Genomic DNA, 26,619 nt, shown 5'->3' on the forward strand with positions numbered 1-26,619 from the left:
TGGGTCTGATACCAGTGGCGAGCTCGCTGTACAATGTGTCTTTGGGGATCCTGCCATCTTCCATGTGGCTCACATGGCCAAGCCATCTCAAGCGCCGCAGACTCAGTAGTGTGTACAAGCTGGGGATGTTGGCCGCCTCGAGGACTTCTGTGTTGGAGATACGGTCCTGCCACCTGATGCCAAGTATTCTCCGGAGGCAGCGAAGATGGAATGAATTGAGACGTCGCTCTTGGCTGACATACGTTGTCCAGGCCTCGCTGCCATAGAGCAAGGTACTGAGGACACAGGCCTGATACACTCGGACGTTTGTGTTCCGTGTCAGTGCGCCATTTTCCCACATTCTCTTGGCCAGTCTGCACTGTCTATCACAGTGTAGAATAAAATACAGTAATGGAGAAATATTTAATGTTCCAACAACACAATTGTATCTTCGCGCAGGTTTTTATAAATTTCTTTCTGTGTCTTGGGATTTCTGGGGGCCATGATTAATGAACAAAGAGGGCATGAGGCCAAGTGTTGGAAAATGGGATTAGAATACATAGCTGCTTGAGGGCTGGCACGGACATGATGGGCCAAAGGGCCTGTTTCTGCTGTATAACTCTATGAGTCTATGACTCTACGATTATGAAGTTAACAGTCCTCAAGGATGACTTAAGATTGGGCAAAACAGCCCTTCTTTTCCTTCCCTTCAGGAGGCATAATGGAAATTTGGAACCAACTCTCAATTAAAGCAATTTTTGATAATTCCTTAAAAATGGCTTGACATTTGGTTATGGAGATGAGTGGAGATAACAAGAATCATTTCACAGTAAGTGGATCTAAAATTCTGTGGAACACAATGATTCCTTTGTTAAGACCACAGAAATAAGATCTGTGGAATATAATTGTTCAGAGTTGAATAATGGAATTTACAAAATTAGATAGATAATAGGAATTTCACGCAAATTATCTTTGGGTCTCCGGAGAAAGTTCACAAACTTTTCCTCAGATGAAATAAGTTGAATAGGGTTCCATGCCTCTTGACTAGGATAGTGCGGAAAATTCTAGAGTCCCTTGTCAAAGATTTTATAGCAGAGCACTTAGAGAACAGTGGTAGAATCGGGCAGAGTCAGCATGGATTTACGAAAGGGAAATCATGCTTGACATATCTACTAGAATTCTTCAAGGATGTAACTAGTAGAGTTGATGAGGGGGAGCCAGTGGATGTGGTTTATTTGGACTTTCAGAGGGCTTTCGGCAAAGTCCCACATAAGAGATTAGCATGTAAAATTAAAGCGCATGGGATTGGGGGTAGTGTATTGCGGTGGATAGAAAATTGGTTGGCAGACAGGTAACAAAGAGTAGGGGTAAATGGGTCTTTTTCTGAATGGCAGGCAGTGACTAGTGGGGTACTGCAGGGATCGGTGCTAGGACCCCAGCTATTCACAATATACATTAATGATTTAGATGAGTTAACTAAATGTAATATCTCCAAATTTGCAGATGACACAAAACTGGGTGGGAGGGTGAGTTGTGAGGGGGATGCAGAGAGGCTTCAGGGTGATTTGGACAAGTTGAGTGAGTGGGCTAATGCATGGCAGATGCAGTATAATGTGGATAAATGTGAGGTTATCCACTTTGGTAGCAAAAACAGGAAGGCAAATTATTATCTGAACGGCTATAAACTGAGAGAGGGAAATATGCAACGAGACCTGGGTGTTCTTGTACACCAGTCGCTGAAGGTAAGCATGCAGGTGCAACAGGCGGTAAAAAAGGCAAATGGTATGTTGGCCTTCATAGCGAGAGGATTCGAGTACAGGAGCAGGGATGTCTTGCTGCAATTATACTGGGCCTTGGTGAGGCCACACCTGGAATATTGTGTCCAGTTTTGGTCTCCTTATCTGAGGAACAATGTTCTTACTATAGAGAGAGTGCAGCGTAGGTTTACCAGACTGATTCCTGGGATGGTGGGACTGACGTATGAGGAGAGATTGAGTCGGTTAGGATTATATTCACTGGAGTTCAGAAGAGTGAGGCGGGATCTCATAGAAACCTATAAAATTCTAACAGGACTTGACAGGGTAGATGCAGGAAGGATGTTCCCGATGTTGGGAAAGTCCAGAACCAGGGGTCATAGTCTAAGGATACGGGGTAAACCTTTCAGGACTGAGATGAAGAGAAATCTCTTCACCCAGAGAGTGGTGTGCCAGTGGAATTCGCTACCACAGAAAGCAGTTGAGGCCAAAACGTTGCATGTTTTCAAGAAGGAGTTAGATATAGCTCTTGGGTCTAATGGGATCAAAGGATATGGGGCAAAAACGGGAACAGGCTACTGAGTTGATCAGCCATGATCATAATGAATGGCGGAGCAGACTCGAAGGGTCGAATGGCTAATCCTGCTCCTATTTTCTATGTTTCTATTTATTTTAATTCTGGCAGTAGTGTGTGTGTTGCTGCCATTGTTAAAATAATATTGATTGGAATATCCTGATTTTTGTGTTTAGATGTTACAACTGAGGCAGGACTTTTCCATAGGTCACAACATCTATTTAATTGTTTACCCGGTTACCAATATAGCCAATCATATACTCTTTTTCTTTTATCCCAGAACAAAATACGCCAACTAGGTTTCTTAAATAAACAACAAACTTATCAGTTTATTATAAAACAAGACTTAACCAGTAACAAAGCAAAGCATTAACACACAAATTAAAATATGCAGTTCCCTTTTTAAAAATTCCACAATTACACACACACACTGGAAAAAAATACAGCAATTCACTCTGCAGAGATGCGTTACAAATAGACAAAAAAACGTTGGTCAAATACTTGCTAATTCATGATGAAAAAGAAAGATATGGAAGGAAGTCAGTTGTCCCTTTTTGGTCTTGCATACAGATATACGGAGATGGGTCACTGGGATCATCTCAGAAGCAGTCCGTTCTGGAGATGTCGAGAATCATTCTAGTAAACGTTCTAGGAGAAATGTGTGGCATTAAGGTTTTTCCGCCAGCGCACACTTGAATTGCAGGATTTCTTTTTAGTTCCTCAGGAGCTATACAGCACCAGGGATTCTTCTTTCCACACTCTATCTTGGCAGGATTTCTTCAAAAAGGTAGAGAAGGAGTTGAACTGGGTGGTTTCTTTTCTCCTTGGCAGGAAAAGACCAACTGTCTTCAAACAGTTCACCACAACCAAAGAAACAGCTTTCAAACAACATCTTGTCCTGTTGGTGAACTTGGTAAAAAAAACAACACATCCATGGAATCTTTTCAGTTTTAACACAAGTTCTCAAAAAATATATTTTTTTTTAAAATGGAAGCACTTTCGTAACACCTTCATCCTGACAGGAATGAAACACCATTTTTAAATGTATTTCTTTACAAAGAGTGAAAACAGAAGATGAAAAATTATTAAAACACATTTACACACTCATTCTCTTTACCTGCAGCTAATATAGTTTGGCTTTGTACCATCTTTGCATTCAGATAGCTCAAAGCAAAGTTAGATTCTAAACAAAGCATCTGCAATTACTTTATTTTTTCCCACAGTGTTGTAATAGTAAACTCTATCAGAATAGTCTGGCATTCCGGTTTTTGAATTTTTTCACAAAGGCGAGGGGGTTATAGTTTAGTTTAGTTTTAGTTTAGAGATACAGCACTGAAACAGGCCCTTCGGCCCACCGAGTCTGTGCCGACCATCAACCACCCATTTATACTAATCCTACACTAATTCCATACAACAAACAAATTTCTCTGCAGCACCTGTGGAAGAGCCTGTCACTCCAGAATTGGCCTTTATAGCCACTCCAGGCGCTGCTTCACAAACCACTGACCACCTCCAGGCACGTATCCATTGTCTCTCGAGATAAGGAGGCCCAAAAGAAAGAAGAAAAAAGAAGAAACACTAATTCCATATTCCTACCACATCCCCACCTGTCCCTATATTCCCCTACCACCTACCTATACTAGGGGAAATTTATAATGGCCAATTAACCTATCAACCAGCAAGTCTTTGGCATGTGGGAGGAAACCGGAGCACCCGGAGGAAACCCACGCAGACACAGGGAGAACTTGCAAACTCCACCACTTTATATGGATCACTGAATCGTGCTTTCAGCAGTTCACCCTGTAAAGGCAGTAATACTAATACCTCATCCCTTGGTTGAAATGTTCGGGTCTTGGCATGCTTGTCTGCCCATTTCTTCATAGTTGTTTGCAAAGCTTTCAGGTGTTCCTGAGCCACTTTGCAGGCTCTTGTGAGCCGTTCCCACAACACGGATACATAATCTAACACAGAAGATACATTCCTCTGTTCCAAAAGCTTTTTTTTAATTAGTTTTAGAGGACCTCTTATCTCATGTTCATAAACTAATTCAAGAGGACTAAAACCGCTAGACTCATTAGGTGAATCCCTCTTCGTATCCCAATCATGGGGATATTCATGACAGTATGCCCTGATAGTCGTTTTGAGGGTCTGATGGTACCGTTCTAAAGCTCCTTGTGTCTGTGGGTGGTATGCTGAAGACATGAACTGTGTTACACCCAAATTATTCATAACTTCCTTAAAATTTTAGACATAAAATTGGAACCTTCATCCGACTGAATCTCAATCGGTAATCCATATCTAGTGAAGAACTGGGTAAACTTCTCTACCACTACCTTAGCAGAAATTGTTCTCAAGGGAATATCCTCTACGAACCGAGTAGCCATATCCATGATGGTGAGTATATATTGATGTCCCACTTTTGTTTTCGGTAAAGGTCCTACACAGTCTACCAACACCCTACTAAATAGCTCCCCAAAATCTGGTGTGGGAATTAGGGGTGCCGGTTTTATCGCAGATTGCTGTTTTCCCACAGTCTGGCACATTTTACAAAACTGCACCGTGTCCTTGGAAAGACCTGGACAGTAAAATGTCGACCTATACATGATTGGGTCTTCCGGATCCCCAAATGTCCCGCTATCGGAATTTCATGGGCTATCCTTAATATTGTCCAGCGATACTTGGGCAGTACTACTATCTGATGAACAATGTCCATTCTTTGTCCGCGGGCCTGTGAGGAGGTGTCCAATTCCCCATCAGAATCCCATTTTTAATATAGTAGCTTTCCGGAACTCCCTTTGCATCAGCTTCAGTTTGAGCTAATTGTGCCACTTTATTTAACTCTGGATTGGTTTGCTGAGCCTTGATCAGAGAAGACTTACTGAGCATTTCCTTTGGATTATCCCAATCCCCAAAGAAAGTTTCAGATATTTGGCTATTGGTCTGTGATGCCACTTTTACCTCTGACAATGGAACTTGTTTAGCCTTGTTTGGGTGTTTACAACATGAAGGAAAAATTCTTGGAACCTTTTCCTGCAACTGTTCTGTTTCTGTAACTTCACTGATTTTTCCGGGACTACTGGAGAAACTACGACCTTTACTCCAGCCAGATCATTCCCCAGGAGTAGGTCAACTCCATCTACAGGAAAACTATGGACAACTCCTACAATTACCATTCCAGACACTCTAGGTACACCCAATACAAAAGTATGGGTATATACTCCCCGCCAATACCATTCACTAAAACCTTGGCATTCAATGTGCTCTCAGGTGGAAAAGTTATGCAAAAGAGTTTGGGTGGCTCCTGTATCTCTAAGTATGCCTATAGGTTTACCTGCCTCATTTGAGGGATAAGGAGTTACTTTTCCTTTTGACAAGAATTCCCTATAACTCTCAGGTATCTTGTTCACGTCCCCCGCACTCACAGCTGTTTTTGTACTTGACCTTACAGCTGCAGTCAGAGCTACAGCCTGATTGGTCGTACTCTCAGTCAGGGCCCCTTTCTCTGCATTGGCCTTGTGCACCCTAATAAGTCCCATGGGTTTACCCCGCAACTTCCAGCATTCTGCACAAATGTGTTCCAGCTTGTGGCAATGGTAACACTTCGGCTTTTGGACCTCACTTCCACCTTCAGCACCTTCCTTTCTGGCCTGAGGAGGAGGTCCTGGGGCGTTCCCAACTGTCCTTTCTTGTCCCTGGCTACTTGTCTTCCTTTCACCCTCCCACCTGCTATCCTTATCGAGTTTGTGGGGGTGATGGACAAAGGGTTTGGACTTGTAAACAAGCTTGTAATCATCAGCAATTTCCGCTGTCTGGCTGTTGAAACTTTCTGGTTCTCTAACATGGGTTCTTACGAACAGAGGGAGTGAGTTTTTAAATTCTTCCAGGAGAATTAGTTCACTAAGGTTCTCATATGTGGCATCTACTTTTAGTACCCACACTCAATGATTAAAATTAATTTGCTTTACCCTTTCAAATTCTATATAAGTCTGCCCAGGCTATCTCCGGAGGTTTTGAAATTCCTGCCTATACGCTTCAACGACCAACTCATAAGCAGCGAGAATAGCCTTTTTTTACTATCTCATGATCTGCAGAAGCCTCCTCAGAAAGCATGGCATAAACTTCATGAGCTCTGCCCATCAACCTGCTTTGCTTAAGCAGTGTCCAGCTTTCCTTCAGCTACTTCATCAGTCTAGCTATCTTTTCAAAAGAGATGAAAGATGCCTCTACGTCCCCTTCCTCAAATTCCAGGAGGGCTTGTAACAAATTTAAACAGCTCTCGACTGGGTCCTGCGCTGGAGTCAGATCTTTCCCCACCAAAATTTTCACTGGCTTCAAGACCACCCCCTCGTCTTAATTCCATCTTTTTTAATTAAAATCCCTTCCTCTCCGTCTCTTTCTCTTTGAAATTCAAGCCAAATTTTTCCAATTCTATTGCTTATTCTTTTTCTTTGTCAAGTTCAAGCTGCCTCATCTGTAACTGAATTTTAGCTAATTCAACTGTACTACCTTCTAATTGTAAATGCTGTGCTATTACTGCAACTATGTCTGCTTTCTTAGCTCCTGGTTTTAACTCTAGCACCAACAATCTGCCAAATCCTTTAGCCTAGCCTTGGTTAAGTTTTTCAAATCACTCAGGGATACATCCTCCTTCCCCAGAATGGTCATAGCAACTGACAAAGACATTCTGGTAGTGTAAACGTTACTGTAATGCACAAGAAACCTGTTTTTTTAACTTTTCCTCTTTTCAATGAGTCTCATCCCGCTTACAAATTGCACGTCGTCGGCTTTGGGTATCCCGGACAATGAGCCCCCAATTCTGTGTTACGACTGAGGTGGGAGGAGTGCACTGTCTTTTCTAGTTCCACTTCTCCACAGGTCACATCTATTTAATTGGCTATATTGGTAACCAGGTAAACAACAAAATTATCAGTTTATTATAAAACAAGACTTAACTAGTAACAAAGCAAAGCATTGACACACCAATTAAAATATGAAAGTTCCCTTTTCAAAAATTCCCGAATTACACTCAAACGCATACACACTGGGAAAAAGTACAGAAGTTCACTCTGTAGAGGTCTGTTGCAAAAGAAAAGACATGAAAACTACTTTGGCCAGATACTTGCTAATTCTTAACGAAGAAAAGAAAGAAGATATGGAAGGAAGTCCATTGTCCCTTTTTTGGTCTGCCATCCGGGTATACGGAGAGGAGTCACTAGGATCGTTTCAGAAGCAGTCCATTCCGGAGAGGTCGAGAATTATTCTAGTAGACTTTCTAGGAGAAATGTGGCATCGAGGTTTTTCCGCCAGCACACACTTGAATCACAGGTTTTTTTTCAGCTACTCAGGAGCTAAATGGCACCAAGGATTTTTTTTCCCACACTGGGGGCTGAATTTTACTGGCCCCACGACGCCACGGGTCGCGGCGCAGTGGCCGGTAAAATGCTGTGGGGAGAGGCCCGCCTCGACCTGAGATGTTGAGAAGGGCCCGTCGCATTTACTGGCGGCGGGGGGACCTCGGTGCAGCCCTCCACTGCCCGGCGGCGGGCCTTTCATCTCCATATGCAGATTGGCAGTAAATGTATGCAAAATAACAACTGCCATCCCACGCCAATTTTACGGCTTCCGTTCATCCTTCGTGGGCCTTCGGAACTCCGCATGGAGTTCCGAGGTGAGAACCTGGTGGGAAGGAGGGAGTAATAAAAACTACAGGATGGGAGGGTGGGGAAGTGGGGAAAATAAATTTAATTGGTTGTGTGAATGGTGGGAAGGTGTTAGAGGCCTAATGTTAGAGGGTTGAAGGAGAAAGTTCAGGTATTTGAGAAATCATTGGATGGTCATTTCAGACAATGAAATTTAGAAATGGAAATTAATTGTGAGGGCTTAAAGCCCTTTAAAAATGGCACTGGCGCCTGCACGGTGGTGCTGGACGCCGTTGCCAGGGACATGGAGGCTCCTCGGCGGCCGCTGAATGCGGCACCCCACTGAGTTCAAACGGCGCCGCCACAGAGCACGGTGCCGGAGTAAAATTGAGCCTTGGATCTTGGCAGGATTTCTTCAAAAGGTAGAGAAGGAGGTGAGCTGAGAGATTTCTTTTCTCCTTGGCAGGAAAAGACCAACTGTCTTCAAACAGTTCACCATAGCCCAAAAAAAAATGTCCAAACCCCAAACAGAGAGTCGACCTCCTGACTCCATAAACCTTGACATATGGCTTCTCTGTAACCATTCTTTTTCCAGATCACCAAGGGTTCTGCTATTTTCTGAGCCCAAATCATAGGTAGCCTCCAGCACAGGTGACAACATCTTGTCCTTTCAATGAATTTGGTAAAAAAAAATATATCCATGGAATCTTTTCAATTTTAACACAAGTTCTCAAAAATATAAAATATAAAAAAAAGGAAGCACTTTCATAACAGTATGTAAAAGTGACTTTCATCTCCCTGCAGAAGATTTTGTTTAAAGTCAAAATTAAAAGCAAGAACAGCGTCAGCAGCTCAGAGTTACTGACGTAAGGTGACTGAATACGTAGGTTTCCATTTTCATTATTCGGCACAACAGGGTTATTACTACAGTGGTAGAGTCAGAGGGCGGAATTTTGTGAGCCCCCACAGGAAACAAGCTGGGAAACGGGGCGGAGGGAGCCATAAAATATCAACAGGGGTCGGAGTGCCTATTGCCGTCCTGTCGCTCCATGGTTAATTTGGGAGCAGGAAAGGCCAAAGTGGCCGTCCTGCCCAGAGGTCAGTTGATAGCCACTTAAGGGCCTCTTCCCATCACCACTGGAATTAAACCAGCAGCAGGAGAGCCTTCACTACACGGGGAGGTCACCCAATAAAACAAGGCAGCCTCCCTGTGGGCTTAGGGGTGTCCCTCCTCTGTGAGCAATCTGTGGCCCGTGGAGGGCCCCTGGCCACAAAGGCCGCCCCCCTCGTTAACACCAACCGCTCTCCCCCCCCCCCCCCCGCAGTGCGTGTAGGAGCACTGCTGCGATTTATTCACCATATACCTCTTAGCTGGGTAGGTTGGCTGGTCAGTTCAAAGTGCCCTGGGATACTGTGGACCTGTGTATCATGGTGACTTGACATAATCTTTCGTTGCTAGGTGTGCGACCTTAATCCTTCAACATTGGAGAGCATGTATCCTGTTAAAATTTTGAAGTTGTTACTTGCATACCATAATATGCCTGGGCCCTGGTGACACAAAACAGTCATTATCTGGGTGGATAAGGAAGGAGCTTGAGATGGGACACAGTTACAGCATGTCTCAGCTCCTTATTTATGCTCTCCCAAATTCCTTCAGAAATGGGAATTGGTACTTCTTGGCTCCGGACCCTTAAATGTACATGTCACCAGAAACAGGGCTATTTGGACTGTTGTTATCTGCCCAAAATTCCACTAATCCTACCTCTATTGTCCCTGACAAATGAGCGGAGATTTTTGTTACGGGGACTGGCACTCAACACCCAGCACATTTCCGGGTCCTGACCCCACACCATGTCTGAGTCAGTGATGCAACACAGTCTTCAAATGGAAATCACTTAATTGGCCTAGGAGCGAGTCTGGTGCCCCATTAGAGGTGCCACAAGTGTCCTGGAGGTGGGAACAGGTCACTGAAGGCAATTTTAAAAGGCAAGCAGCAGCCATGGCTGGGCATGTGTCCTCAGGCGGCACCCCGTTTCTCTGGTGTTTCCCTAGAGGCACTCATTTATGTAGTCACACAGAGGAGAGAGCTGTTTTTCCAGCCTCAAGAAGGAGAAATCCATTCAGCGAGACCAAGAGGCTGTGGATGGAGGTGGCCACAGAGGTCAGCAACCAGGGACCCACAAGAAGAACCCGCATCCAATCTAGGAAAAGGTTTTAAGGACCTCTTGTAGTCTAGTAAAGTGAGTGGCCAGCAGCACCAGAATGCACGTGAGCTGACTTCACAGAATGTCCATAGTTTCCCCTCATATTGTGAGAGTAAGTCAACAGTCACTATATTGAGATGCAGCCACCCTCACATATGGGGCTCTATTCAGAAGGGGACATCAGTGAGGGGAACATCAGCCCTCATGTGTGTCATGCTGGAAGAGATGAGGGAGGACAGCCTACTGAAGAATCATTCTCCTCTCATCCTGCAGGAAAAAAGAGCTCCTAATATGTGGGAGATGGCCAGAAAGGAAGGTGGAGTGGCCCAGCTCCACATGCTAACAGCAGTGGAGGAGGGGCACTAGAGATCACAAGGGTGCTGTCAAGGCATTTGGTGGAGTATGACGAGACAGGAGGCACTGAGCAACAGTGTCATTAGATGGCTTGTTCTTGAGGTGAAGGGCATGGAGGAGACTCCTGCCCAGTGCGAGCTATGGATCTTAGACCGCTGTCATCTGAGAGGATGGTTGGCTGGGGCACTTGTTGAGTAGGACTAGTTTTCATTACCATTCTGTCTCCCACAGGGCCAGTTGCAGAGCAGCACCAAAGTCGACCTGCCAATTTGGTGCTAACATCCTTGGCAGTGAGGGTGGCATACATCAAAAGGAGGAAGAGGATGAGGCAGGGTCAGCTGTGAGCAGTCCTCCCCCGCCCCCCCTCCCGGTGTTGTCTCCCAGCCAAGGAGGGCTTTCCTCGAAAACCAGAGGCAGATAAGTTCCCATTTGTCGGAGTTCCCCGAGGTCTTTAGGAGCCATGGGCAGGCAATGGAGGAGTCCTTGCAGCTCTTGTGCTCCCTCATGACTCAGGGGTTCGAGCACCTGAACTCCATTGAGAGCCATGTGCAGCACCAGGAGCAGCGTGCTGCTATGCACAGGAAGTATGACACTTTCTGTCGCATTGACCGCTCCGTGTAGCTCATGGCGCAAAGATGCTCAGAGTGGATGCCAACTGCATCCCAGTCAGCAGCATTCAAGAGCTCTAGGAGAGGGCTGAGACAGTCCTAGCAGCAGACAAAGGGGTCACCCCTTGTGGAGGCACTGATGTCACCCTTCGGCTCCTTGCCCCTTCCAACTCAGGAGCCATTTGTGTGCCAGGATCCTGTGACAAGGCAGCCCCTGCCATGACGCAGTTGCAGCAGCCTGTGGAGGTGCCCCCACTTGCACCTCCAAGATGAGGACCGAAGCCAGCGGGGAGCACCCTGTTGAAGTGTTCAGGAGAGGAAGGTGCCACTTAATGGGTCACCTGTGTGCTATTGTCTACATCTGTCTTATTTTATTTGTGTCACAATATAACTTCTTTAACAAAACATCTGTCAGAATGGTGAAATAATGTTTCATCCCAAAAGGGGGACCTAGCATTGTGGTGTGGATAGCGGGGACATAGAGCTTAAGTATGCTATGTGACAATGCCTTACAATGTTGGTTTAGGAACCCTGCATCTGCATGCTCATGGCTTCCATTGGGACCACAGGTCAGGTAAAGTAGCTCTATATGCTGGAAGGTGAGTTTAGAGGTCTTCAGCCACAAGGGGTCGGGGGTAATCAGGTGAAGCACTGGTGAATCAGTGTCACCCTTGCTGCCATGTCAGTTTGCAGTTCACCCTGAGGTCTGGGACAGCGTTGACAGGTGTCCTTCGCTGCCTGGGTGCCAGCTACCTCTTGAGCAAGCCCTTCCTCCTCCTTTTCTTCCTCCTCCAAGATGGAGTGGTATTCCATCTCCAGGCCTCCTTCCAGCATCTTATTGTGCAGGGCGCAGCGGATGACCACAGTATGGGACACTCTGGCTCGCTTGTACTGGAGGGCACCACCCGATCGGTTAAGGCAACAGAAGCATCTTCAGGGGGTCAATGGTCAGTTCAATGCAGGTCCATGTTAGGAGATTGCTCTGACTGTAACATCTCTCTCTCTCCATCCCTTTCTGGGTTTCGAACAGGCATCTGGAGTCAGCTCCTTAGGGATAACCCTTATTCCCCCAGCAGCCACCCATAGAATCTGGGTATGGGCCTGAAGAGGTGCGGCACCTAGGACTCTCGCAAGATAAAGGAGTCATGACAGCTAGCCTTAAAAACACTCAGGGACTAAAACACTATTTTTAAAACATTATCTGTGGTCAGTTGAGAGGTGAAAAGTAGAAGTCACCCACACCACTTCTCACCTGTCCGTAACAGTGGATTTTAAAATGTAAAGAATGCTAAAGAATTTTCTTTTAAAAAAAGGCTGAAAAATAATAAATAACTTCCTTATGTGTTGCTCTGGGGCGTGTTTACCACAAGCCAATTAGGAACATTCCAGTATTAATGACATAGTGATATATAATTTCATTAACAGAAGATTTTAAATACAGGAGAGATGAAAGCAGCTCAGTAAATGGCCTATGCTTGTTTTATATTGTATTCATTGTTGTAGTAAAACACACAAAGCTTGAGTAAGATCCAGCTGAGAAATGAATTGATTAAGCCAGCAGTATGAATCAAAGCAGAGTTGGGCTTGACTGTGAGGCTTCCCACAGTTATAAACATGGTGACATTCACTGTCAAGGTCACAAATAAATTGTGGCTTCTTGGTTGAGGTAAGTGGCATCTGGTGCCTGTGAACAGTACTTCAGGAAGAGGCCAAAAACCTATGGACAGAAAACCGGAAAATTAGCAAGGGAAAAAAATCAACATAAAATGATTGATTTTAATTGCAATTGCAGCTACTTTACAAGAACAATAACACACAGTTGCACTTTCCTAGTACCTTTACAACAGAAAATGCCACTTCATAGAGTGCATAGTCAGAGCCAAACAGGGATAGTGAAAAGCACCAGATAAGGGGATCAATGGCATGATCAAAGAGATAGGTTTTACAAAGATTTTTGAATTTGAGAAGAAGTGCAGGAAAATTAAGGAGTATGGGTAAATTCTTGCTACCAATGATAAGTGGAAAGGGAGTACAATAGACAAGTCAAGAATGAAGGGTTTGTTTGAAAACTCAGAGCTGGAGAAGAGGCAGAGTCATGTACTGGCATTGATTGGGAACAGGTTGTCTGGGTGATGGTACAACTTAATTAAGTAAGAGAAAAAAACTAAGGTTTTAGCATGCGACTGTGTAGTGTTTGTTAACCAGGATAGGAATCTTGAAATTGGCTGCTGAAAATCAGTGAAGGTCAGCAAGTATTGGATCATCAGTGCACAGCTAGAGAGGGGGATTAGATTAGGGGATAAATCGCAGAGGCCGGGATTTTATCAAATTTGAGGATGTCCGACCACCAGAACCAAAGGCGTATTGTGAGCACATGCGGACAGGCATCAGGATCCCAGACGGGATAATAGCAGCGGACCAATCAGAGGGCCGGCAGCTCGGTAGCCTCAGCAGCGCACCGATAGAGGTGGCCGCTGCTGAGGTTGCAGGAAGAAGAGGGCACCTTATGTTGAGGCGACCTTGAAGGCCAGTTAAGTTGCTTTTATTTCATGTGCCAGGGCCAGGCAGGCAGGACCCGGCAATGGGAGGGGTGACCCCTTCAGCGGCGGCATTGGAGCCACGGGGGGTGGCCATTGTCATCGGGGGGCCTCTGCCTGGGCCATGCAGCAGCCATTAAGGATAGATAAGAATAGAACCATGTGAGGACAATGCCACAGAGGTGGATTGCAGAAGAACCAACAGAGGAGCATACTGTAGTTGACTGTATTGAGAAGACTAGGAGCAATGAAGTAGTCGGATGTCGTTGGTGACTTTGAGCAGGATGATCTTGGTGATGTGAGCAAAGGGGAAATCAGACTGAAGGAATCACACAGAGTATAGTGGGAGAAATTGTGTAGAGTTGGGTGGAAATAAAACATTTGAGAACTTCAGAGGATGGTGATGCAGTGAAGTGGACTGAGGAGTTGAGATTGGACTTCTTAAGGACCATTGTTTTGAAAGGAGGAAAACTATAAGGTTAAGGAGCAGTTGATATAAACAAGCATCGTTCTGAGGAGTTGTAATTGAGTAGAATTAAAATGGCTCAGATTTTGTGCTCAGTGGTGAAGGAGCAACGGCCCCAATTCATTATGCCTAGAACTCTGCACAGACTTTATGTAGTCATTTGAGTGGCAATTTATGGTATTTAGAGATCCTTTTTGGCACAATGACCTCTACAGGGGATCTGTGACATGTATGAGCAGGCCAAGCAACAGCATGGCTCTTCAACTAATCAGAATGAAAAATCCTGACCTGAGGCACGTAGAGAACCAGAGCTGAAAGTTCGAATATTTCATTCAATGTAAAATTATGGAGAAACCAAAATAAGGAGAGGGAAAAAAAGATGAGATTGAAAGAGAAAAAAAGATAATTTTTTTAAATCTCCATCAATAATTAAATTCTGAAGAAATAAGAAATAAGATTCCACACATAGGAAATTTAATTTTCAGAACACGAGAGGTTTTTGGTAATTAGGACTTATTGCACCATTGAAAATATACTTGCACCAGTCCTAACATTTTCTGGCATGTTTAGTGGTATCTAGTAAATACAATAACTTCACACGTATGTTTTAATGCCACATCTATTATGAGATTCCAGTGTAAATAAGCTTGTGAAGGAGCAGGGATATTGGATTTCCACATGTGCGGACGTCGGAAATGGCTGTCTGATTTGTTTTATAATAATGGTGAGCACAGATAGCCATCAATGTTATTCCTATCACAAAATGTGGGCCAAAAGGTTGTCAGTCTCATGGAGATCAGTCTGTTGGGAAGTGAAGAAACTATTGCATTTTATGGAATCAGGGGTTAGTTCAAGTCATAATGAAGAGTCCATAGAAAGTATGTGGCGTGTGTAACTACATGAACGGGCTCAGGCACATGCCTTTAATTTTGAAGTGCTGGTCATGAAATAAGAATGCTGGTTTAGTTGGTTGGAAGAGAGGGATTTACGAATTTAAGTAGACTATTTTCAATCTTCCCAGCAGCTATCTCTGTTCATCTAGTTCTTATGTTATAGTAAATCTCTGAATTGAAATAAAAACACATATTTAATGTCTAACTTAATTACGTTTGAGAGGTCTAAAGTAAAGGGTGAGTTGCACAAGCTTATGAAGGGCAAAGAATTTGGGGAGGTGCAAAAATATCAGGGCCTTAACCATACATACTTAATGGATAGTCACTTAAAATGCTGCTATTTCCCATATACAAGCGCCCATCAGTTTGATCTAATTTAACAGCACTACATAGTGTAAGAAAGGAGACAATAAAATGGAATTCTTCAACTGAGCACCTCTATTCCTGTTGGATTCCATCTCTACTTCAGCCCACCACCTCTGAAGCTGTCATCCACACCATCACTATCTTCAGGTTCAGCTTTTCAACATCTACATTCTGACCTCATAAGTTCCATTCTACACAAACTCTCACTCATCCAGACTACCAGCATCTACACACCCAGGTGTACTAAATCCAGTTCACTCATCACCTCTGGCCTCACAGGCGTTGGCTGCCCACCCACAACATATCCCCATATATATTTACAAATCCTTCACAGCCTCACTGCACCCTACCTACTGATTCTTCCTGCCTAACTTTCCATCTTGTACTATCTGCTCTCTGAGTTTGAACTATGGTGCATTCCCCTTTCCTCCTGCCAAAATCCACCATTAGTAACAGAGCCTTCAGAATCACAGCCCTTCTCTGGGATTCTCTTCTTGAATTCCTCCATCTTCCTAATCTCCCTCCAACTGCAAAGCCTCCTGAAAACTGACCTCTTAAACCTCACCTAATTTCTCCAAATTTATCTTTCTCTTGTGAGGTACTCTGTCACCCAAACTCACATGAGCTGGGCCAAGGATTTATTTTTTCCATTGCAGGTTAAACATAAGTTTAGGTTGTCTTTCCATTTCAGACTAACATGTGATTGCACAACAATTACAAAAAAATTACATTAATAATCAGATAGATAGAAGCTCAAAATATATCATCCTGTTTTCTGCAGATCCATTACATAAAGTTAAGAGTATATCTAAACACTACTTTTCTCTTAGTCATTTTTTAAAAAGCCTCTTATCAAAACCTATATTCTTAGAAACAAGATTGCACATGCAAAAGCAAATGTAAACTATAGGATAATGAATAACACATGTTTGAATGCCTTTAATTTGTATCTGACTTGATTTCTTTATTGGACATTCTGAATTACTTCTTCAATATAGGTGTTGTTTTACCGAAGTATTGAGACAATTGAAGGTGGTTGGTAAACACCTTGGTGGGGAAGATTTCTTTTGTGTGCTGTCTAACAAAATCAGAAAATCATTCTTTATGATTTTAAAAACTGCCCAACTTTGGGGAATTAACAAGGAATTGCATAGTGTCTCTGCAACCTCTGGTGAGCCATCTTAAAATATGCAATACAACTTGATAGATTTAGGAGGCAGCATTATACATTGAGTTAATACTATCTATGTAATAAACTACGTTGACCAAAAATTTATTGAATCTGTATCCATGGGCCTTCTGGTGCACTTTTGCTGTAACTCTGGTGGGAATGCAGCAGAAGGTTACGGATGCAACCAGTCCAGTCATTCAGTGGGAATTTCGGGGAATTGGGCCTTGTCTGGGGTGGAGTCTCTGTCCACCTCATACATGGTCCCTCACATGAGTGGAGCCAAGGATTCACTGTTATGGGAGTTCCCACTTCCCTGGCCTCAGTGGAACCCATGCTGGTTTAGAGGGTAGTATGTTCGGTGACATGAAGCGTAATGGCTTGCAGAAGGGCACAAATGGGCCCAACTGAGGGAGGAGGCTGGGAGTGGTCCAGGCCAGGCAAGTGACCGTCCCTCCCTCCCAAAAGACAGCAGCTGCCAGAGTTTGCAGCCTCTGTGGGCTGGTGAGAAACTGAGATGGAACCATAGTGGTGGGGGTGTCTGCTTGGCCTATGCAAATGAGGTGTCCTCTCACAGATCCATTATCATACATCTAGCACAGGCAGCCCTAAAGGTTACTGGCAGTCGTGATCCCAGCTATAGCTGCAAGCATTGTTCATATGTCTAACTGCAGGGTCTATTCCATTCCCCACCCTGCAGTGCCCCCCCCCCCTCCTAACCTGTAGATCCGTGGCAACTAACCCCCGTTGAGCTCAAATGAATAGGCCATTTTGACATAATGAAAAGCATCTTTTACTGCATGTTTACTGACATAACCTGCAGGGAGCGGGTCGGTCAGAAAGTCGGGGGAACCCACAATTTGGGATTCCCCCGAACGCTGTAGTGTTGTAACTGCATGTCTCCGATGTCGGTGATTGGTTCCTGCCTGGAGACACAGCCTGATTGACAGCGCCAATAACGGGGTTGGGGTCGATAATGGGGATGGGGGGGGGGGGGTTTCATCGGGATTGATCAGGTTTGGTGGGGGAGTCAACCAAATGGGGATCAATCGGGGGACTACCAGTCCCAGGGGGGAGGTCAGGGACCTCATGTTGGGGGGATGGGGCGGTTGGTGGTGGAACAGGAGGCTTGGTTGTGGGGTTAGGAGGGTGGTGAATGCATAGTCAGAGGCCTTGTGGGGATGGTCGTAGGGGGTGTGCCCAATCACAAAGGTTTCACAGATGTGAAGGCGTTTACCTCCTGAATCCACCAGGTCCTTGCCTTGAGGAAGCTGCTGACTTACCCGAATCTCGTGAAACCCGGCCGACAGCAGTTAAATTTCAAAGCAGAATGACAATGAGGTCCACAGCCTCGTTAACATTTTAAAAGTTGTAACCCACCTCCTTGGATCGGATGGGCCAACTTCCAGCCTCAGTTAAAGCCAGAAATGGGCTGGTTGGAGACGACTTGCGTCACGAAACAGGTTTATGAGACTTTAATCCATGACTTGACCCAAACCCACCTAATTTTACGAAGATAAAGTTCATCCCAATGAGCCTAGATAGCTTACAGGAAAGACCAAACAGTCTTCATTGTTTCACTTTGCAATGGTATCCAAAAAGCAACATTCCACAAACAGTTCCATCCAGCTTCAGTACTCTCCCTTGCCTACCTCAGGTTTCCAACCAATCCTAATCCTTTGTAGGTAACATTTATTAGAAACATTTTAATAGAAATTACATTTATTTGGTGAAATGTTCAGAACTTCTCCAAAGGAGAGGCAAAAGTAGAGTCCAAGTTCTGATTAGGCTGATGGTTCCAGTGTGGAATTGTCAGAAGCTTGGGAGCAGGTCAGAAGCCTGCCAGGAGCTGGTGCTCAGTCATGAAGAATGGTATATGGAGTGGTGAGCAAATTAAGATTTTTCTGGATGAAGTTACACTTGCTTACAAGTGTCATTGCAACTTCATGAAATTTTCATTTGTTCCTCCCAGATCAGCTGTCATTAAAAAGGTTGTCATTCAGCTGCTCCGGAGTGGGGATGATGCCAACGTAACCATTTTTAGGAAAGTGCTCTGTTTTAACTGTAGACAATACAGCAATTGCTAAAAGGCAGTAGTTGCTGGGATAGCTTTGCCCCTGATTAGCACTATTCCATGATGTATGCTAACCATGAGAGGAAAAGTAAAGGCAAATGCTAGCCTTCTCAGTAGCAGATCACAGGGTAAACAGATTACTGCACCTTAGTGAGCAGCTATCTGAAAGCTAAAAGCTTTTTCTAACATTAATTTCCATCTTACAAGTCAACAGTTCCTTTAAGTGACACAGGAAATGAAAGTGACTTTAATTAAATTTGACTGTATACAATGGAAAAGAATACAAAGCTATAAAAATGACCCCAACATGAGGATTGCTATTTACTTTGCAGCTGTCGTGAAGAATTATAATTTAACTTGATGTCATTTTGTCTTTCAATCCTTTTCAACTGATTTTCTTGGAATGGTAAGTGCTGAAGATAAATTTGGGGAATGTAACAAAGAACACTACAAATGGTGAAAATCAGAAATGAAACAGCAAATGCTGGAAATACTAAACGGTCTTTCAATATCTCAAAAAGAAAGTTTAATGCTTCAGGTAGAAACCCTCTGTCAGAATTTTCTAGTGAAGGCTTGTTAATGGATGCATTATTCTGCATTTTCCACTTTCAGATGTTGACATTTGTGCTGTGTATTTCCAGCATATTCTATTTTTCAGATTATGAGGAACTAGGAGTTGCTAAAGTTATCAGTATTAGTAGCTATGTTCAGCTCCTTCCTCCTGTCAGCTATCTCCCAAACAATACTCATAAGTTCACTAGTTACTTAAACAAAAATAAGATACCAATTTCAGTATTAGAAAGTATTTATTGCACAGGAACAGGCCATTTGGCACAACAGGTCAGTGCCGGTGTTTATGCTCCAAACCAGCCTATTTTTGGAGTGAAAGATAGTTCTTTGATTTATTTAAAAAAAGACTATTAGCAGTTCTTAAGTTGCCAAGTTACAAAGTAAGTTTTCACGATGAATTGGTAGAGCTATTATTGGGTAAGAGTAGAATTGTAACCAAGTTTTTCTTGTCTCCCTTATCTTTTTCTGTGAAAAGCGGAAAGGTCTCCTAGTGGCTTGCTTGTGTCATGACCTAGATCACAGAGGTTACACGAACAGCTATCTACATAAGTTTGACCACCCACTGGCTGCCTTGTACTCCACCTCCACAATGGAGCAGCATCACTTCTCCCAGACAGTTGCTATTTTACAGGTAGGGTTACCATAGACATGATTTTCAGAAATACCGTTAAACTGCACAGGGCAGAGAAGCTCTTCCGGAATAAGTCAGTTGTGTGTGATGTGATGTTAAGAATCTGTGTATGTGTGTCAGCCCTGATAGCAATAGATCCATTTTTAATGAACTTATTCTTTTCCGGAACTTCAAGATCGTGGGACTATTTACCTCACTTCTACGATCAACAGGTTTTTAAAATCTAAACTGGGAATTGCCAAACCACTGATTCTACATTTACTTTGTCTTATCTAAATGCTTTCCCCAATGTTTATGGTATCCTGCAGTGCAGGTTTTGGCCATAGGTTCTAGCCTTTATCTAGGTTTCTAATTTAATAAAGGCTCCTCAACAATAGATTGCAGTCGCTAGGTTTACTTAGGATATCAATGCCAACCACTTTAGGAAAAATTGCACTCAAAGTGATATGTTTTAATATTGTACTAAAATATTTATTTTGTGATTGCTATGAATTTAGACCCGTAAATTGCTCAGAAAGTACCAGGCGTGTAACCAACCCAGCACCCTTGTATTATGTAACTCAAAAAGCTCCCCTGAGACTAATCTCAAGTTTGGAGAGACAGAATCTTTAATCTAATTGTACTGCTGGGTGGTTTCACAGTTCAACTCAACGTGTATTCTATAGATACATTACATGCCCACCATTGAACTTGCTGAAATACCAGAGATAAATCCACCTTCTCCCCAGTGCTTTATATATACCAGAATAAATTTAGCTGTGGACCCCATTCAAGAGAACAACTAAAATGCACCTAAGCTGGTATCATACTGGTATGAAAACTTCTCATACTGGAATTTCCTCACCTACTTATTTAATACTCTGGAGTAGAAACCATCACATTGTAGGGATTTTCCATCAGAAATCCCACTATTTTCTCCATTGCCACTTTTACTTAAATATACTATGTTGCTCGTCTTGACTTATTTTAGGTTCCCTTGTACCATTGGTATTTTGTTCTCTTTCTCCACTGTGAAAATATTATAAAGTACATATTTAACACTTGCCATTTCGTTATTGTCTGGTATAGTCTTGTTTCTATTAGTCTTTAATAGACTAATATGTCCCTTTACCATTCTCTTTGAATATTAAATATTTTTTGTTCACTTTGATATCCCTTGCAAATTCTCTTATTTCCTTTTTCTGTGAATCCCTTTGTTGCTTTGCTTTTTATACCACTCTCCACCTGCTGATTTCTACTTTTGTTTACATTTGTGTAAGCCTTTTCTTTTAGTTTGTTAATTGGCTCTTACCTTATTTATTCACCATGGTTGCTTAGCAACACAAGTGGAACCTTTGCCGTTTAGGAATAACTAGTGCTTTGTATCTAAATATTATTTGAATAATTCCCACTGTTGTCTGTTAACCGTGCAGCTCAGATAACTCTGGTGAATAAATTTCTCATCTCTTTGAAGTTTGACTTCAATTTAAATCTTGGTTGTAACTCTCTTTTCTTCCTCTCAAATCTAAAATCACTTCATATGGTCGCTATTCCCTTACCGTCAGATAATTAACTAATTCTGATTCGTTACTCAGTGGTGAACCCGTAACAGAGGTAGGTGAGGCGGGGATGCTGGGACCAGTCCAGAAGGCCCAGGTGAGGGGTGGGGTGGGGGGAGGGTCGTTCAGTCCAGGGGGAGGATGTCCCCGGGGTAAAATTGTTCCTGGTGGGGGTCTGCCATGGGCCACAAATTGTCCACAAAAGCGGAAACCTCCCCCCCCCCTCCAAGCCCATAGGGAGGGCGCTTTGTTTAACAAGGCATCCTCCCATGTGGCAAAGAACCCTCCTGCCGCTGGTAACATCCCAGCGGCGGTGGAAAGAGGCCCTTAATTGACCCTTGATAAGCCACTTAAGGGCCTCAGTTGGCCTGTGGGTGGGAAGGCTGTCGTCAGCCTATCCTGCCCCGGGGAAGATTGCTGGGCAATGGGGAGGCGACGGGCCGTCCACCCCGCCGCCCCCGCCACCCGTTGCGATTCTCTCTGCCCCCCCACCCCCCCATCTCTGACCCCCACCTCGGGGGGGCCCATAAAATCCAAGCCTTTATGTCTGTGCGATATGATTTCTTTTGCATTCAAGTATCAACTTCAAAGAAATTCCATTTTAAAGTAATTTACCTTCAGTGTTGAAGTGAAACTATTTCAGGACCTCCAAATACATTAAAGTGCAACTATCAAGTGATACATAAGAGTCCTCTTTCATACTGAAATTACTCCTTTGACTTCCTGGAATAAATTTTGATCACAAAATTCGACTCCTTAGCATCCATTTTTTTGGAACCACAAGTGTCTTTTCGGCTCTAAAATGACGTCTGTGTCACACACGCACACTTTGGGCTGAATTTTACATCGCCGCCACCTTCTTGGTGGCGGCGGTAAAAAATGCAGTCCACACACGTTGGCTTTACTCTGCGGAGCCACCGCAATATTAAATGTGACAGCTTATTTACGTGGCCAGGGTGGAACATCCCTTCCCTACCGCCACCCCCACCCGCTCATGATGTGAAGGGGGCGGGCATTCCGTCCCCAGGAAAGGCGTCCGGCGCCTCTGCACAGACACCAACGCCATTATTAAAGGGCTTCCAGCCATTACATTTAATTTAAATTCTTAAAGGAATATACGCTTTAGATTTAATGTAAAAAATCAAAGTAATGTTTCCATCCCCTCTCCCACCCCCCAATATCCATTTAGTTCATTACTTACCCTTCCCCTTGCCAAAAATACTTACCTTGTGATCTTTCCCCCCTCCAAAGTTCATCAACCTTTACCTTCAACCCCTTCCCACCATCCCCTCCACCATTTAGAATAGTTTCTTCCCGCTGCCCCTGCCCCCGCACTGAAATACTTACCTGCTCCCCCCTCCCCACCAGTGTCCTGAACAGAGATCCGAAGACGTGGCAGTGCTGGCCGCCGCCACCACCAATATGGCACTGGAATGGACGGCGGGAGCGGGTAAGTATTTCATTCATTGATTAGCATTTTTTTGACTATGTTAATGTTGGTCCTGTCGCCGAGCAGCAGGGGGCTGCCATGAGGCCTCACTGCCGCTGGGAAAATGGGACTAGGCCTTCCCGGCATCGAGGCCCATGGTGGGCCTTTCCCGGAGACATTTTCCAAGCCCCCCCCCGCCCCCCCCCCATGACCCCCAACGTCTGGGGGCCTGTAAAATCCAGCCCTTCTTGTGCAAACCACACCGGACATCGTATTGATGAGGGCATTAGCCACACGAGGGCATCTGCCCGAAGTACGCAGAATAAGCAGATTGTGTTCTACCCACTGATTTGATGCTTGCGCTGCCACTTTGCAGTTCCAGCTAATCCCCTTTCTTAAATACACATAGCTAAACACGCATTCAGCGACAAGAGGGAGCCTCCCCACCCCCTCCCCCCCGCCTAACTTACAGGTTAGTTGCTGTTGATTTCCACTTACTGTTGCTGCAATTGTAGAAGCGTTTGGTGGTTTTTAGATTTCTTTAAAGTTGGTAAAGTCTACAGGGAGCAGGGTGGCATGTGCTGAAGGGCTTAGTCCTGACTTCAAGGCTTCATATAAATCACTTGCTCCTACACAGTGCACTGATGGGCATTCCTCTTGAAACACAGCATGACTGGGAGAATGGGCAGAAGAGACACAAAGCAAGACAAGCTGCTAGAAGAGGAAGAGGAGCAGGGTTCTCAACAGGGATCCATATCCACTCAGGGTGTTCAGGGAGCAAGTCAGCAAGGAACAGTGTGTGAAAATTCTGCACTTCTCTAAGGATGACCTCACTGAAATCTGCCAGTTGCTATAGCTATAACTACAACATCAAAGCATGGCAAAGACTGCCTTGCCAGTGGCCGTGAAGGTGACCATGGCCATTGTCACACTCACGAGAAGTGCAGTGATGAAAATACTGAAGAGTTATAAAAAATTGATTTCTCCTTTTTAAAAAAATGGACAATATGCTGCAAAATGGCCACTGAAGGTCAGACTAACTGGGCCTGTATATTCAAACGGTCTCACTGTCTGTTACAGACAAAAGGATACATTCCAAGCTAAGAGGTGCCAATTACACCCATCCTGAAACCATCAAGAGACATTCCTGAATTGAATGAGTTCTTCTGAAACAAAGAAGGTGTAAAGTAGCCACATTCCGTTCCATTGTTGGTCACCACTGATAGGGAGCCATGTGTCTCCTAACAGAGGCAAATGTGGGAGATTTTTACCTTAAAAAGTAACTCCATGGAGAGAGAGGAGGGAGAACACAACAACATCACAAAAAGCCTGTCCAGCCGAGAGCTATGAGGGATCCAGCAAAAAATAAAGAAGGAGCCCTGCTGTGTATTCTACACTTTAACTTGGTGCAGCAGAGAACTGAAAGTGGCCGTAGCCTACAGACTGAAGTCTTGACCACCAGAAAATCTACAAACAACCCAGGCCTGCAACTTTAAAAGAGAAACTGTTCTCCAAGAAGATTCAACGGGTTTACCGTGAACCCTGAACACCTACCTCATATAAAACCACTTCCCCTTTTCTTCCCTATCTATCTATTCCTATGTGTGTGTGTGCAAGTAAATGCATGCGTGGGTGCATCATAACCATTTCAGAAATGAATAATTATTCAATAAATAGTTAAACCTACAAGTTGGGAGGTGAGTGGTGGGAATTACCTACATCCCTTACCACCTGGCCATAACACCATGAACCTTTCGATATGCTGGGCACCTTCCAGACTAGAGGAGCAGGCATTTGCAAGATCTCTCAGTTTGCTATCCACTGTTAGATAAAGGAGGTCACTGGGGCTCTGTATTCCAAGTGAGCTGAACACATTTCATTCTCTCACTAGAGAGCAGCAAGTGAAGTAAACAGGTGAAGCAAGCACGCAGCTTCATGAGGATTGCAGGCCACCCCATAGCATGAGGTACCATTGACTGCATGCACATCGCTTGTCAATTCTGAGATGTACCACAACCAAGAGGGATTCCTTTCCCTGAACGTCCAGCTGGTGTGTGACTGCACATAGCAAAGCATGCAGGTCAGTGCCTGGTATCCTGGCAGCAGTCATGATGTCTTAATTCTCTGGCAGTTCCTCGTGCCATCTGCATTTGAGCCACAATGACAAACCAAAGGGTGTCTACTGGGTGGCAAGGGCTACCTGCTGATGACATGGGCGGCACAGTGGTTTGCACCGCAGCCTCACAGCTCCAGCGACCCAGGTTCAGTTCTGGGTACTTCCTGTGTGGAGTTTGCAAGTTTTCCCTGTGTCTGCGTGGGTTTCCTCCAGGTGCTCCGGTTTACTCCCACTGCCAAAAGACTTGCAGGTTGATAGGTAAATTGGCCATTATAAATTGCCCCTAGGATAGGTAGGTGGTAGGGGAATATAGGGACAGGTGAGGATGTGGTAGGAATATGGGTCCCACTAATATGGGATTAGTGTAGGATTAGTATAAATGGGTGGTTAATGGTCAGCACAGACTCGGTGGGCCGAAGGGCCTGTTTCAGTGCTGTATCTCTAAATCTAAATCTAAAATCTAAATTATTCCGGTGTACAACCCACACATAGGTGGGCAACAGGCATAAAATGAAAACCATGCTGCTACATGTAATGTGATAGAGCAGACCACTATCCTGCTGAGACAATGCCTTCTCTGCCTGGACCACTTTGGAGGAGTCCTGCAGTACTAGGCATGGTGGTCTGCTGTATGCTGCACAACCTAGTCATTATTAGAGTATAGCCTTTGCCACCAGCTATATGGCGTCCAGCTGAGGAGTAGGAACATAAGGAAGGATGGATGCAACCCTTTCTGGATGGCCTGTCCCTGAACAGCTCATCCGAGTGCAATACCAGTGAATGCAACCTCAATTCCCCATTCATCAACAGTCCCACACCTTTACCATCCCTCTGTCACTGACAGTCACAGAGTCTGCTTTGCCACAATGCAAAAATAAAAGCCAACACAAAATAAACATTCCAGATCAAATTTATAAATCAAACCATGCCATCTTGCATACAGGTATCAACTAATCAGCCTTGTGCATTCCCTTAGTGCCTGTCTTCTGTGTGCCTTTTCCAGCCTTATACTCCTACGCAGTGCAACCCCAGTGGCTAGAGCATGTCTGTTGGAAGGCTGCTGACTTTCAGTGGAGGAGACTTGCCTTGCGGGCGGATCACGAGTAGCTTTGGGCCTAAAAGGCCCAGCTTTGGATTGAGTCATCTTGGCATGGGTCGCAGCAGCCTTGGCAGGCTGGCTGTCAGGCACTAGCAGAATGGCAAGGGTGGGAGGACGAATGGTGTCCTCCTGAGAGAGGACAGCAGGTTTGTACTCCACAGAGCCATTGCAACTGTCCTGAGCTGGTACCTCAGCAGTCCTAGTAATCTGTTGGCAGATAGATTGCTGGACTTTGTGAGACCCTGCAAGCCCCTTTGAACACCAGTATCTGCAGCCATGATGGTAGCAGCTTGAGCTTGCATGGCAGAATGTTGACTTTGTATTACTAATATCTGAGTTTCCGCTGCAGCACCTGGATGTTGGATGGCTTCTGCTTGTGCTGCAGTGAAAGCTAAGACCCCAGCCATCAGACATTGCATCATGGTCGGGTCCACAATTGTGCTAATGGAGTTGGCCACCATTTCCATGCTGGAAAGAATGGGCTCCAAGCTCTGCTTAACAGCTTATGCTACGTTGGTCCCAGACTGTTCCATGCTCCTTGACATTGCACACAAGTTTTCTGGCAGGCCTTCCAATGCACTAAGCATTTAATTGTGCATACCCATCAGCCGCCTTCTGCA

At 44.5% G+C, this 26,619-nt stretch overlaps 1 protein-coding gene across 1 annotated transcript in view; it reads left to right on the plus strand.

The window, feature by feature from the left end:
• pde10a (phosphodiesterase 10A) overlaps positions 1-26,619 on the plus strand; it is a 565,280-nt gene that overhangs the window by 464,657 nt on the left and 74,004 nt on the right. Inside the window, exon 18 of the mRNA XM_068044845.1 lies at positions 19,662-19,817. Coding sequence (XP_067900946.1) covers positions 19,662-19,817 — 156 coding nt within the window. The remainder of the gene's footprint in view (positions 1-19,661; positions 19,818-26,619) is intronic.

Source organism: Heterodontus francisci, chromosome 13, assembly GCF_036365525.1.
Source record: "Heterodontus francisci isolate sHetFra1 chromosome 13, sHetFra1.hap1, whole genome shotgun sequence".
NCBI classification, from domain to species: Eukaryota; Metazoa; Chordata; class Chondrichthyes; order Heterodontiformes; family Heterodontidae; genus Heterodontus; species Heterodontus francisci.